We start from the raw sequence: 15,601 nt of genomic DNA, 5'->3' as shown, positions 1-15,601 counted from the left end.
GATGGAAAAACATAACATCCTGCCATTTTCTGGGGTAGGTCCGGGGAGTGGTGCTGCAGGGAGTGAGCACCAAGATTTTCAAATGGTATCTAGTTACCGATAGAGGCAGATAGGGGCTTAAATACATTTACAAATGTGGTCCGAAGTGCCTGGATCAGGCCCTAACATTTCAGGGGAGGATACAGATGCATTTACAGAAGCGTCAGTGAAACCAGGAAAATTTACAAGGCGTTTTCAGTTTTACTTCAGAGGTAGGGGAAGATGAAACACTGATTGAAGGCACAAGGTGGTCACAGTCTGAATCCAGAGCATTTTATTTATTTAAAAAGTTACAAAACACATCAGTGCAAGACTCATTATTTCCTTGTTAATTCTCGTTTTTAGTAGAAATCAAGGCTAACAACTGGAGCTCAATGAAATATAGTCTTCCAAACATCAACGTTAAAAATAAGTCTCTATATTCCTTTGTATAGACACATAAATTACTGTCAAATATTAACATTAAGATTGTATAGATCTCTTGATAATATAAACATGCTGCAGCAAAAATGCAGTGTGTTTTAAAGTTCTAAGCAACTCAGACACCAGTTATGAGAAAAAATGTTATTCCCTCATTTGTCCCAACCCCTCTCAATAAAATTGAACTCCGCATGAAAGAATCTAGGTTCAGCACAATTGTGGCCCTACCAGGGATTCCCGTGTATCATGCTCACGGTGAAACAGCAGTATACTAAGAAGAGAAGCGCTGCTTTGGAAATGAGGTTAGGATTACAGCAGCCTCGTGTTATCCCATCCTTTGCTCTCCCAGACTGGTGTTAACTGATAGAGCATATACTTGTAAAATGCTGACTGGAGACGTTTTATTTATGGGTAGGTTAACTTTTAACTTGAGTACAGTTATGAAATGCTGATGGGCCTGTCTGAAGCCAGGAGATGTCCAGTCAGATCTGGTTTCCTCAGGAGAGTTCAATCTAGAAGTTATGATAGGCTTTTATGAGGACTGGGCAACTGCCAGGGACACTATAATATAGTCCAGAGAAAACCACTTCTGAATTCCATCAGGGCATTGCACAATTCCTGAGACCATTGTGCAGGTCAGATACCTAGATGCCACCAGAGAAGTAGCAGACAGAAATGCCGACTGCATGTGGTGTGTCTGTTAGCTCCTAAAGTTATGTCTGTGGAATACATCCCATAATCTTTACATATGTCTCTCTGTTCTGCACACACAGGATTAGCTGTTTAGGTCCATCTCTACACTATGATCCTTGATATGCCAGAATCCATTAAGCACAACATCTGGGTTCAGTTCTGGTGTCGGGGTCTTGTTACAAATCGAGTGGAAAGATAGGTTGCCATTCTTGGTTTTGGCTACGGCCCCAACATTGTGGCTAGTCTGGGTGGAATTCCAATCTGCAGCAAGGTCCTCATGTACGGCTCTATAATTCTCTAGGGTCAAACTTACGCTGGAGATGGCAAGGGGTTGGGCCATCTCCAGCGTCTTCTTTGCCTTGAACCGTCGATAGCAGAATATGAGAGACAAGACCGTTATATCCAAGAGCAACTCAAACATTTCAACCACGGACAACACTGAGGACCCAAACCACAGACTCCACTGACTTCCCATGTTGGACAAGAGAAGATTCACCTGTGAACGGGACATATAAGGATTGAATGGTTATATTGACAGGATACATGGTGCAGTTCATGAAATATGAACTTATTGCATTTCCCCAGCCGGTGAATTAGCTAGGGGTGGGACAACTCAGCACTTCATGTGTTCTCTAGCTCTAAATCTTGGCTCCTGAGAGTTTTCTTTAATTTGGGGGGAAGAGAGAGAAAGAGATTATTTGATTTTCCTTTAATTAGAAGTTTAGTTGCTTCGTGCAGTTCATGCCAAACACATAGGTACCAAATCAACAACCCCAGGGAATGATATCCAAAGGGCAAATACAGCACTGTCAGCAGAGATGCAGGCTTCCCGAGTTGCACTGTCATTTTTTTTTCTGGAGGGAGTCCCCGGATGTGGGGCTGGATGGAGAACACGAACCCATGTTACCTGGGATGAAGCACCAGCAGACGCTAAGAGGTTCCACTCTCTGCCAACCCAGGTCAGCTTCAGACCAGTGAGCTGGAGGTTGAAGACTCCGCTCCTGATTACTGATCACCTTGGTTCGCTGCAGCACTTCGCTTTTAATCCTAATGTTTTCCAAAACTTTTCCAAACGCAGTGGGAGTTGTGACACCCAACGCTCTGCACGGTTCTTTCCCCCAGACAATTAAACCTATTGCAATGCCTGTGCCTGCCCTCAATGCAAACCCTTCAGCCGGGATCCTGAAAGTCCATGCACAAGGCACAGCAGGGTGTGACAGATTTTTCCACCCCAGCCTGAGTGCATGGCAACATCTGCTCTGTGTCATACCAATTCCTTGGTAGCAAAAACCTTATTAAACAAGAGTTTCCCTATAAAGATTAATCTCAGGGTAGATGTTGGCAAGGGACAAAGTTAGTGTGGCACTGTGTATTGGATAATATCTTATTTATCTTATTTAACCCTATGCTTCAGGACATAATCTGATCCCATGTTAGGCTCAGGAAGGAAATTCTCCCCATCTGTTTGCATCTTCCCTCAGAAGCATCAGATGTTGGCCATTATGAGAGTCAGGAATGAAGACTAAAGCAATGAGCTGATCCAGTACAACTTACTGTGTACACCGGAGATTCATCCATAGACTGGTAGCTCAATTGCTGGTAGAAGATATTCACCTTGGCGATGTCTCTCCTTCAATACAGAATGGGGGACATCAGAGCTAGGTTCCCTACATGGCATTCCACTGAGTCTATGTTTTGCTTCCAAGTCTGATTTTTTTTTAAACAGAGAAACCTTACAAGTAGGCCTTTAAACTGGGCCAAAGGGTGTCTAGCAACAGATTTAAATGGCTAAACAAAAGGAGGATAAAAAGCCTGATTCAAACCCCAGTCAAATCAGTGGGAGTCTTTCCAATCAATTTTAGTGGGCTTTGGAGCATGTCCAGAAAGCCTGACAATGCAATGTTTTGTTGCTAAACCATTTGTCTGTGTAACTGAGATGTCAGAGTGAATCCCGCTATCACTGAGGTCGTCGTGCTAATGGTCTGGCTGGCAGGCTGCAGCCCACGGGTTCTGGGGACAAGGTCTGCTCTACATTGGCATAGTTGTTTCCTTTGTATGCTGTAAGTCTGTAGAACTGTCTGAAGGGAAGTGAAGGAAACTTCACCACCTGACGCATTTAACACAAGGAAAGGTAGTGAAGGGGGGAGAAGGAATGTCCTCATAGGTCTTTTTCCATCTTTGACTTCTACAATTCCATGAGGACAAATAGTTCAGGTACCTCTGGGTGAAAAAATCATGCTCCCATACCTTCTCTTGGTGACTAACCTGTTGTTGGTAGAATTATATCCCTTCTGCCGACTCAGAATCTGGTGGATCCAGTCCTGCAACACAGTATTGCTATATTACTGGCATGTTGCTGCTTGGAACAGGCACCGGGTAACCACCGTTGTCATTTTTATGCTTCAGGTTCAGTAATTTTCCATATTCCTTCTGCCTTGTTGGGGTAGCCACTGCGCTTCCCTCTTGGGGCATACTGAACATAAGGCAGATTTCACCTCTGATAACATGACTATTGTTAGATCCCAAAAGAGATCTAGCAGGACGTTTGAAGGCATGGGATTTAAATATAGTGATCACCATTAAAAACAAGCCAACAGCACAGGAGTATCACAGATCATTGCCCCCTCTAAGGACAGGGAAATAGTCACATGGGAGTATCTCAGATATGTGTGGACAGCGTTCTTAGAGAGCAACAATTCAACTAATTGAGTCTTTCGAAAACACATGTATATCAACTATTGTGTAATGCATTTGTACCTACATATGCCTCTATTTCACATACACTTATCACCAGGAGATATGTCTCTAATGGCCGGTTGACGTTAGATCATGAGAAATAGGAAGACGCCATCTATACACATCACAAAATCTGAGCATCCCACAAACAGTAATGAATTTACCACCACAATACCCCTGTGAGTTAGACTATCATTAACCCCATTTTATAGGGCCCTGAGGCACAGTGAGGTTTAGTGATGTGTCCAAGATCACACAAGGAGTCTGTAGCGGAACTGGAATTGAATCTAGACCTCTTGAGCCCCAGTAGAGTTCTCTAACTACAAGACAATCTACCCAAACACATTGGCCATTTTGGATTATTGCAATCCCAACTTTTTGTCTTGCCCTTCCACCAGAGCTCTCAATATCTCCCAGGTCCTGATGCAAGGATCTGCAGAACCCACTTATATCCTTGACTCTAACAACCTACATAGTAAATATGGCAAACATTTCCAAACACGGTGTATCCATATTCACTCTGTACTCTACCTCAGACTTTGTCGATGGCCATTTTGCGGTCCCTGCAGACATTTTGTACCACGACTCCCTGGGAAGGCACAGGGGAAATTACAGTCACTACGATATAAACGTGAAGGTGTACAAGCACAGTTAACTCTTTCGCCACATGCGGTTTTGGTGGCTTGCACTTGACATTCCCAGGACATGAGCAAGTGCTTGCTTATGTACACCATAATGCAGGGACTTGTGTTTCCCAGCAGTATCGGCAGCATCTCTCATGGCAGGCTTGCCAGGCCCCTGTCTCTTACTGCACTAAGGCTTGATCCTGCACAGTGCTGCGTGCTCTCAACTCCAGCTGATGCCAGTAAGTGCTGGGGGCCCTCACTTGACAGGAGATACAGGCCTGGACTTGGCTCAGATCATGAGTGACAGTCTCTGATTCTAGAGATAGCACAGAGTACACAGGACAAGCCACGGCTTCTACATGCCTCTAAGCTGAGCTAGCTACACCCTCATCAGAATCCTTCCCCCCCTTGCAAGTTTGGCCCCTGCAGCAGTGACTCACCAGCAGGGTTTGGGACACTTGGCGAAGCAGCTGAGATGGTGATCGGCCAGCCTGTCGTACAGCTGATAGAAGCAGTGGCCTGGAGGAGGAGATGGGAAGGAACAGACTCAGACAGCTCCTCCAGGAAATGTGCTGTCCCAACTCCAGGATGGTCTGGCACCCCACATTCTCTCGGCAAGGAGGGAGAGTGCGCTGCTCTGTCCTACCCCCATTTACGAACGGCTGCAGATGGCTCGGTTAATTTCCTGCCTGAGTGCCAGGGTCTCCCTCCACTGAGGGCTTAGACTTTAATTTGAAGATGACTGCACGAGTTACTTGGACAGACATCAACCAGAAAAAGGAGAAAGAGCCTGATTGTCCTTCTATGAATGGAAACTGTCATAGACAACCCTTATTACTTGGTAAAACAGCTTGGTTGAGGTTTGGCTTTGTACTTTTTTGTTTTGCGCTGCTAATCTCTGGGGAAGGTGATGCTTAATGGCATTAGGATACTTAAACAGCCTGCCATCCATGTACAGCTGGAGCTGCCGTTGGGCCCTACAGGGATTCGGCACAAGAATAGGTGGCAGGATAGAGTCCTTTAGTCTCTTTGGGAAGGAGACCACCCCCTCCCCCCCAGAACCTGTTGAAAGATAGACAAATGTCAGGTAAAGCCCCAGACTAGAACTAAACTCTTCCCCACCTCCATTTGTAATTTAATTTGTGACAAAAGGCTGGTGAATTATATCATTGGGCTGCCAATTACCAGCTGATTCTAGGCAGCATCAGTCCACATACGTGGTAGTCCAGCCATAATCTGAGAAGCCCTATATTTAAAATCCAGTTCTAGCAAGAGCTCTTCCTACCAGGCCAGGCCTGAGATTGCATGCCTTGCGCCCTTACCCCATGCAGGATGCTTGTTGTAGTTACAGTATTCAGCGCCAGGAGGCAGTGGGTAGTAATAGTATCCACAGCCGCATCTTTCAACCATTTTGTCCTGGAAGCAGGAATGCAAACAAGCCTGAAAAAACAGAACCCTGGATAAGTCTGAGGTCCTTTGGGTCCTAAACTTTGCCTGCTAACAGCGTGCGATTGCTGGAGAAGAGCTGCAGCTCTTCGCCTTGCACGAATACCCAGCGTATTACCATGGCCGGATGGGCCGAAAGGCTTTCAAATACATTCACCCCGTGGGTGTGCTCTTGAGACATGTGCAGGGCCCATAACAAATATTGCAGACTTCCAACGGATGGGGGTTTAACAAACATCATAACCACGCAGCCTATTTGAGGGCACAAGAATAGCCACAGTGGAACAGACCAGCAGTCCATCTAGCTCAGTATCCGGCCTCCAGTGCAGTGCTGCCAGGAGGTGACAACTCCAGTGTCCTGGGTACCACCTCCACCGCTCGATAAAAGAAGTTGTCATGTCCCACAGTGTGCAAGCTACTTCTGGAAATTGTCATGTCCCAAGGTGTGCAACCTACTGCACTGCCAGCCTCTCACTCATTGCTTTGTCAAGCAAGGTTTGAATGGTGCTACAAGTCCGACCATCAGCTCGGACAGTACCTGCAGTGTGTAGGAACTGTTGTACAGGAGTTTTACATCCACATCTTCTCCATCAACCGTGCATTTTCCATAATTCCCACCCAAGCGTTGCACCTCGTCCTGTGGACACAGAAAAGAGGCGTATACAATTATGGAGCGTTAATACGGAGCAGCAAATGCAGCTGCCACTTTGCACAGAATAGTGCGGAATAACTCCCGGTCCCTGCCCTGATGAGCTTCAAACCTAACATACACAAGACAGAAAGCAAAGCAAGCGTTCAGGTAAAGCAGGGCGTGGAGCAGGGGTAAGCAATTATTTGTCGTCAAGGTCCAAATTTCTTGGTCAAGGTCCAGACTCCAGAGAAAATACTACAAAACCGATACATAATAATAAAGAAGTCAATAAAAAGATTCCACTGTCCATTCAAAAGCATTTGGTGATCCGGATTTGGGCCGCAGTCCGCCTATTGACTACCCCGGGCGTGGAGGGATCGGTGATCAGTAGACCGGGGATTCCAGGGAGGAGTGAGTTTGAAGAAGGAGAGCAGAGGGGTGTTCCAAGTGCAGGTGTGAAGCTAAGGGCAGAAGACAAAGGGAGCAGCAAGGAGAAAGGACTGGGTGGAGCAGAGGGCATGAGAGGGGAGAAGGAGGAGTGCATAAGACCGGAGATGTAGGTGAGACACGACTGCCATTCAAGGTGAAGGTGGGGAGCGACCCTCTTACACGCTGAGGCCAGGTGGCGGGATTCCTTTTCTCTGCTGGGCCAGCGCACATCATGGGTTATCACACTTCTCAGCCTTGCCGTTTTGCCGTGGGTTACCAGCGGCTGCGGGCTCAGAGACAACTCATAGCTCGATCTCGGTCTGAGACGCAGCAGGGAAAGCAGAGGCAGCCCCAGCTTCACTGACAGGACATCACAGCCGAGGGGGGGATGAAAAGGGTTTCTTCTTCCCATCCCCTCTAGCACATTTTGTGTCAGTGATGTGCATTTCTAATATGGCTCTCGTTTATTATGTCATCAAGTGGGGGACCCTCCCATCCCACAGGCTGAACTGCCAAAGGGAAGCAAATGGCCGCATACCCTGATTCAGAAGGTTTGGCTACAAAACTGATACTTTGCCCTTCCCATAGTAACTTCCACCTGACACTCTCAAAACACCTAACAAACATGAATGGAAGAGTCAGGCCTAGAACCCAGGAGTCCTAGCACTCGGTCCTATGCTCCAACCGAAAGGCCGTCCTTCCCCTCGGGCCCACCCAGCACCAGCCGAAAAGGAAACCGCATGGAGGAGAAATGGTGACGCTGAACCCGGCCCGCCCACCTGTCTGATTCCAATGCTAGTTGCGATCCCCGGTCTGATGTCGAACCACTCGTGCTCGAGGAACGGCGTCTGATTGTGGTTGTGGATCATCACTTGCACGCCTGCCACTGTAGACAACAGCGGGAGGCGATCGTTCTGCTCCACTTTCAGGATCAGGGACAGTCCTGGAGAAACAAGGAAAGGAAAAACATCTCTTTAAACTGCAAATCAGTAGGGCAAGTCCTAGGAAGTGATGTCATCTCTTACATCCCCAGTGTGTCTGTCAGTGTTGGAAGGTAATGTACTATGGGGCGAGCATCGTTAGAGGTGTTTACAAACAGGATGTGTGTTGTGGTATTTGCTTTGTCTCCTTCTCCTGGCCCTGGCCAAATAACATACCATAGGAAATTCCAGGTTTTGTTGCTTTCCAGAAGACGTCTGTCCCCTTGCTGTTGAAAGTGTAGCAGCTTCCATAGACCTGGTGGTGAAAGTGAATGTAGTCGCTGGAACAAAAGAGTTCAAATATGATTAGTTATGGATGAACCTCCCCGCCACGTTAGTATTGTAATGTGGCAGCGGGATCCCATTGTGCCAGAGATTGCACAAACATAGTATGAAAAGAAAGGCCCTGCCCCAAAGAGTTTACAATCTAAGAAGAGCTACAGTCTCCTAACACACTCTTCCTCTGATACTTTCATACAACAAAAAAACAAAACAATAAACTAATTAGCGGCTAGCCAACAGATAGCTACCAAGTAACAGGCACACGTCAATCCCCATCTTATGCTTAACTAGCTCAGTGTTGTTTACACTAATAACAACTAATCAAATATATTTGTACTTATATAATGCTTGCCATCTGAGGATCTTCACAAACCTGGGAAAGCATTATCTCCATTATACAGACAGGAAAACCAAGGCATGGAGTGATTAACGGAATAGCAAGTGAGCGTTAAAGGCGGGAGTAGAACCAGGAGTTCTGACTGCCTTTTTCCTGCTGTAACCACTGTCTCCAATGTCCAGAGTGCAGGTTAGGCATTTTTAGCTCAAATTTAAAGCAAGGATTTGGCTTCTCCAACCTCCCTCCTTCATTTCTCTTGTGCTGTAATAGTGCATCAGGTGATGGGACCCCACACAATGCCTTGAACACCAGTGCCAGTCAGACTCAGATCTCACACCCTGTAACTTTACAAGACATATTTTTCATATACACAAAGAAGTTGGAGGTGGACTGCCTCTGTTAATTTCATCTCTCTCATTGCCTGGGACCTAATTCAGGTCAATGTATTAACTCCAAGACTGAATTTAGCCCTTGAGACCTCCAGTGATTTATTGGGTACACAAGACTTTCTCTGACAGCACGTAGGCAAACATTTCCTTGCTGGGTTTTCTTGTAGGAGCATTTAATATGTTTTATTGTTAGGACACAACTGGACCCAAGCATATGCTGGCATCTATAGCTTTGGCTATGCAAAGGGAACAGCCAGTTCAGCAGCACTTTAATTATAGAGACTGCAATGAGCTGCAAAGGGCATGGTGATAACCCTGCATAGCTCCTTCAGCGTCACAGAGTTTATGGCAGGAACGGACGATTAGCTCCTGCAGTCTGACCTCCTGTCTATCACAGGCCATTACATTTCACTCAGATAGCCCTGTACTGAGCCAAATGACTGTAGTCTCCTGAGGACTCAAATGTCTTGGTCTAAGTAAACTGTGTGCCACAGGCAAAGGACAAGAGCAACCAAGGTGCCCTAATTAACGCCCTAGCAGGGAATTGCTTCGGGGAAATACATCCAGATGATCCCAGCAGGCGAAGCACACCCCACGCTGCGGATGAAGGGTGGAAGGCCTTCTGCTGAGGCATCCCTTTGTCAACGGGGAGCTGGTGAGTGGGTTTCCAATAACCAATATCCTCCTCAATTTGGTCTCATTCAGTTACAGTAGGCTGCCCTGTATGTGTAACTACACAAGAGCGGGTTTGGTGGTGTGGCAGAAGTGTCAGCTTCTGAATCATAGAATCATAGACTATCAGGGTTGGAAGGGACCTCAGGAGGTCATCTAGTCCACGCCCCTGCTCAAAGCAGGACCCATCCCCAATTTTTGCCCCCGATTCCTAAATGGCCCCCTCTAACTCACAATCCTGGGTTTAGCAGGCCAATGCTCACACCATTGAGTTATCCCTCCCCCCCGAAGGGCAGGACTCTCCAGAGCAAAGCCAACGGAGCAACGATCGGCACACCTGATGTTGTGGCAATTATCCTCATACTCCCCTGGCCACTGGAGAAGTTTAGTTAGGTTAGATCATTCATAAGGAGCTGTCTGTTTGCAGTTCAGACGTCTGTCTCTCAGGGAGGCAGTGCGGGCTGCTGGTAACACCCCAGAACTGACATTCAGGAGACTGCGGTTCTTTTCATGACAGCCATCACCTTGCAAGGTGATCTTGGCCAAGTCAGTTCACCTCTCTGTGCTCACTTTCCCCCTCTGTAAAGCAGGGACAATAGTCCCTTCCCACCTTTGGAAAGCACTTTGAGAGCCTTGCAATGGATGGTACTATATGTAAAGCACAAAGTATTATTACTAGACAACAGCCAGTGCCACAGAGGCCTTTGTTCAAAGCTGTTCGTTGCCCTACAGAAATAAACCTGGATAAATACTTTACCCTAAGAGTTGGGGCTCGTTTGTTTCAGGTGCTTGTTTGCAGCTGACTGGTAGGGGATTTGTTTCCCTAGCTCCGACCAGAGAGTTGGTACTTTCCATGCTCTGGGATTTGCCACTCCAGTGGTCTGTTCAGCAACTGCAGTACAAATAACTATTCATCTGAGAACTGTCCTATTCCAAGGGGTGGGGGTGGGGACATATTGGTAAATCGGAGTCCCCCAGTATGCACACAAAGCAGGTCCCAATCAAAAAGATGAATTTCCAATATTTAATAACAGCAACAACATGTGCCATTTCTGCAGCTCTTGCTACAGGGTGGCAGACGAGAGGCCCTTGCACAGGGCTCTTCTGTTGAGGTATCCTATCCCTTAGCCATGCATGAAGGTACAGTGGAATTCCACTAGCTCCTGCTGGGTTGATCAAGGGGGTTAGGAGCCTTTGCCAGGGGCGGAAGAAACTCTGAACTATGACAGAGAAGGTTCTGCCAGGAAAACTCCAGGATGAGCCAAACTTGGGAGAAAACTCAAGCCAAGGTTGATATTTTGGTTGTTATGAATTATCAGTAAAGCCAACCCTGGACTATACCCGGAGGGTCAGATGCTCAGCTGGGGTGAACTGTCATAGCTCCGTTCAAGTCAAGCTGTATCAGTTTGCTCCATCTGAAGATCTGTCCCAAAGATCCGTGCATTATTAGAGCAAAGAGGCAACTCCCACTGCTTACCAGTGTCTATTAGCCATTCTCTCCCCTAGCCTCAAAAACCCCTCTGCGAGGCAGGTGTGTATTGGTATCCCCACTAATAAATGGAGGTACAGAGAAGTTAAGTGACTTGCCCAAAGATCACATAGCAAGGTGGTGGACAAGTTGGGAATAGAAGCCAGGAACTGGCTCCCAACCCTGTGCTCCAGCCACTAGACCAGTTAAACTATGAGACAGTCCACTGCTCTAACCAATAGACCAATTATCATCCTGAGAAAAGATTACACCTTTTATTTTAATTATGTGAAACATCTCTAGTCAAATCAGCCTCCATATCCTTCCTCCCTAGTGAGGTTCTTACTCATGATAGGAGCTGGCTGATCACACATGCATCAAAGCAGCTGATTCCTCTAGTTAATTCCAACAGGTATGCCAGGCAGAAGTGTCAGTAAGGCATTAAATCAACTTCAAAGAGAACAAGCAGCTACTGTTTCTCGTGGGGTTGGTGAGGGGAGAGGAGAGGAAACCGTCCTCTTTAGTTTGACCTCTAACAAGGGCTCTCACATTTAGTCCAACTGCCCATAATGAGAGGTGCTGAACTTCCTCCACTCAGCTTTCTCCTTGCAAGCTCTGGCATAATTCCAAGGTGGATGAGAACAGATCCCTTTGTCCTTTGCTAACCCACAATTACCCCCTTGGCAGGTATTTACCTCTTTCTGCAGGGCTCCCCGTCATACTGGCAAGAGTAGACCAAGTTTTGTATATGCTCTTCATGAGAAGAAATGTTGATTATAACGGGTAGCTGGGACATGATATTCATATAGTGAAACCTGTACCACTCTTGAATGGTGTCTACCCCAGATGAGTAGGCCTTGTAGAAACAATTCCCACCTGTAGCATTGCACTGGGGAGAAAAGAAAAGGAGAGAGGCAATCAAAGCCCACATACAGGAGCAGCCCAAGGGACTCCGGCTATAGAAGATACAAGATGGTGTCGTTAAGAGCAATGGAGGTGAGGTGCGAGGCGAATTTCTGTCCTGGCAGTAGGTGAGCTGTGGTGGCAGTCTAATGTTTGGGGAGTGAGAATACAGCTCAGTCACACAAGACCGTGTTAAACTTGTCCCCAGGAATCTTGCTGGAGTCACCCCTTTAACAGGAGAAGGAAGAGAAGCGTTGTTTTTCAATTACCTTGGCAGAAGAAAGGGTGAAGTTCGTGGAGGCACTCTTACAACCAGTGAATTTTGGGCCAAACTCTGAAGTGCTCTCCCTTCTTACTGAGTCCTTAGCCAGGGGAACACCCACTGTCGGTAATGAACGTCAGCCTAAGTAAGGACCTCAAGATATGGCATGGTGATAATAAAGAAGTCAAAATAAAGTTGTTTGGGCATCTCATGATTTGTCAGCTTCACTTCCTCCTTGGTTTTGAATTCCATGTCTACTCTATCCCCATGTTATAGATGAAGAAACTGAGGCACAGTGAGATTAACTGACTTTTCCAAGGTCACAGATCTATTCTATCTATGTGTTGAGTTGATCACATCCAACTGCCAGATCTAACTGTCCATCTACTGCATTTTTAACACACCCATTCTCTCTCCCCTTCCCTGTACACACACACATGTACAGTTGTTTGTTCTCTCATTTCTGGTATTGCTGGAAGGATCTTGCAAAAACACGGACTATGAAAGGCTGCAAAAAACGGTGGCATGTAGCCCAGTTGCTAGCTAATTCTACAAGCTCTATCTATTGACATTCCTTGAATGCTGGTTTTTGTTGAGGAACCTCTATTATCCCCTCTCTCTACAAGAGCCTCAGAAGCTAGGATAACATGTAAAGGATTATGGTAGGGCTGGGATCTCCCCAGATATCCTCAGACCCTTCATTAGGCTTTATGGTTTAAATGCATCTATGTTGTATTTAATCTTTTGCGCAGAACAGGTTCAGTTTAACTTGTTGCATGGGTTGGATGGATTACTTAACAAGCAGCAGTAGCTTGGTTACACTTACCAATTTAAAGCCCACTTTGAAATGTTTCTTCCTGGACCCAGTATCAGGTTCCTTCAGCATCACCAGTGAAATGTGGGGGTTCAGTTGGAAGCTGGAGCTGTTCAGATTGACAGACCCTCCCTTTCGCAAGTCCTTCATGCGGATACCCTTTGTATAATGGGAGGAAAAGCTTGAAGTTTTGTAGCCATACAAATTAGCTATTGCTTCCTCTGCCATTTGGTCCAACTGGGCCAGTTTCTCACTGACTAAGTCAAACCTATAGGAGACAGAAATAATAGGAGTGTATAATTATCTATTTGCACACATACGTGGTTTCAATCCTTGGCATCTCTGCTGGAAAAGCCAGTCATGATGGTGAGTAGAATACATCCAAAATGTTCAGACATTATGACAGATATGGCAATTTCCTGCAATATCTTTACAAATCCTTACTGTATTAAGTTTAATTATCTTAATGCAAAGTTTATGTATTATTCTGGGCTGGGATTGTATATAGCTTCCCTTGGGGAAGAGGTGATGTAAGACCTGGATGTTCCATATAGTCAAAGGACTATATGAAACAATGTGCCAGACAAGAATAGACTTTTGGGACAATCCATGTGAAGCAGATTTTCTGGGAAATATCCATGGGGAGGCGAATGCAAAATTCCCCACCTCCGGTTATGCAAAATCCAGCCATTTGAAAGTATACCCTGAAGAATAGGCCTTTGTCAGCTGATCACCTGTCACATGAGGACAAGATCAAAGGCCCAGGCTGTATAAACGAAAGACTGAGCTATTCATGGCTGTTCTGGTTCTGAATCTGAAACAGTTGTAAACTTGTAACCATGGGGAAAATCAAGCTGTGGATTTTGAAGGGCTAATACCTACCAGAGCCCAAGTCTGGAGTTGAGGTGACCTCTGGTAAGCTTATTTGCATGTGTTCTTTTATTGTTTTTAGTATGTTTTCTCTGTAATGCTTTCACCTTAAGAATAAAGGTGCTTAATTATAAAGAGCTGAATGGTGATTTGTAACAGCTGGCAATTACAGCTGTTCATAGACTTTAAAGAGAAAACAAAGCCCGGACACTGGCCTGTTTCAGCCGTGTGGCTTGCTGGGAATATCACAGCATAAGCCGGGAACTGTGCAGCCTGGAAAAACCCTGATCAGGAGGGAAAGAGTCGCAGGTCTCTGCACAAGAGAGGTGATGGCTGAGGATCTGTGAGCCTAGAGTGGGTGCTCTGTGTGGACCACAGAGCGGGAAATACAGATGGAACTATGACAGAGATGTTGCTATCAGTGGCTGAATTTCCAAATCTTAGCCCTCAGATTGAATGTTCTATTTGCAACGATCCTGCTCTTGGCTGCACAAACAGGCATTTCTGCAAGCAAGTTAGGTAAGTGCTGCAGGCAAATTAGGTAATTTCACATTACATAATTTGAATTTAATTGAATGAATATTTGGCCCTGAAAGTCTGGGCTCCAGTCTGGCACGTATGTGAACAGTCCCAGGGATGTCAATAGGACTATCCCTACAGAGGTTCCCACATACATAAGTGGCCTTGCAGGAGCAGGTTTTAGCTAGCAATTAGATATCACTTAGTGTCCAGCAGCAGTGATCTGTTGATTAGATACGAAGGATGTTACAGTACCTACATATTTCAGGGCAAAAATACTTCTACCGGTACAGAAAATCAATTAGTGAAGTCAAAGCAGCCCCAGGGACCCAGCTCCTCTACGCCTGAATCTGGACTTAAAGTAAATAAGTTTCTATGCACCACCCTTCATGACAAACTAAGGTCTGACTCCAAATCCACATCGAAAATAAAGTTGTTGCAACCAAATTCAATCCGGGATTCAATCCCCACCCACATCTGCACTGATAAAGTTTTCCCATCCTTGGATTAAACTTGGATTTATGCTGGAAATGCCCCACCTTAATTATCATGCACATTGTAAGGAGAGTGGTCAGTTTGGATGAGCTATTGCCAGCAGGAGAGTGAGTTTGTGTGTGTGGGGGGGGTGGGAGAAAACCTGGATTTGTGCTGGAAATCGCCCACCTTGATTATCATGCACATTGTAGGGAGAGTGGTCGCTTTGGATAAGCTATTACCAGCAGGACAGTGAGTTTCTGTGTGTGTGTTTTTTTGAAAAAAAGGGGGTGGAGGGGTGAGAAAACCTGTATTTGTGCTGGAAATGGCCCACCTTGATTTTCATACTCATTGTGAGGAGAGTGGTCACTTTGGATAAGCTATTACCAGCAGGAGAGTGAGTTTGTGTGTGTGGTTTTTGGAGGGGGGTGGGGGGGGGGTGAGAAAACCTGGATTTGTGCTGGAAATGGCCCACCTTGATTATCATACACATTTTAAAGAGAGTGGTCACTTTGGATGGGCTATTACCAGCAGGAGAGTGAGTTTGTGTGTGGGGGGACGGAGGGTGAGAAAACCTGGATTTGTGCTGGAAATGGCCCAACTTGATGATC

The 15,601-nt window shown here is 46.0% G+C and overlaps 1 protein-coding gene across 2 annotated transcripts in view; it reads right to left on the bottom strand.

The window, feature by feature from the left end:
- Nucleotides 1-442: 442 nt before the first annotated feature.
- The window catches only part of SCNN1D (sodium channel epithelial 1 subunit delta), a 41,971-nt gene continuing 26,812 nt past the window's right edge, over nt 443-15,601 (bottom strand). For both annotated transcript variants that reach the window (XM_073316431.1, XM_073316430.1), the window contains exons 3-13: nt 13,140-13,395; nt 11,844-12,037; nt 8,178-8,281; nt 7,800-7,963; nt 6,499-6,597; nt 5,837-5,954; nt 4,955-5,033; nt 4,420-4,477; nt 3,418-3,473; nt 2,707-2,782; nt 443-1,648 (exon numbers count right to left, since the gene is read on the bottom strand). In XM_073316431.1, coding sequence (XP_073172532.1) covers nt 1,235-1,648; nt 2,707-2,782; nt 3,418-3,473; nt 4,420-4,477; nt 4,955-5,033; nt 5,837-5,954; nt 6,499-6,597; nt 7,800-7,963; nt 8,178-8,281; nt 11,844-12,037; nt 13,140-13,395 — 1,618 coding nt within the window. In that variant the 3' untranslated portion in view covers nt 443-1,234. The remainder of the gene's footprint in view (nt 1,649-2,706; nt 2,783-3,417; nt 3,474-4,419; nt 4,478-4,954; nt 5,034-5,836; nt 5,955-6,498; nt 6,598-7,799; nt 7,964-8,177; nt 8,282-11,843; nt 12,038-13,139; nt 13,396-15,601) is intronic.

This window comes from Lepidochelys kempii, chromosome 18 (genome assembly GCF_965140265.1).
Source record: "Lepidochelys kempii isolate rLepKem1 chromosome 18, rLepKem1.hap2, whole genome shotgun sequence".
NCBI lineage: Eukaryota > Metazoa > Chordata > Testudines > Cheloniidae > Lepidochelys > Lepidochelys kempii.
Note: the sequence above shows the minus strand (reverse complement) of the source record. Positions and strands in the feature narration are given on the sequence as shown.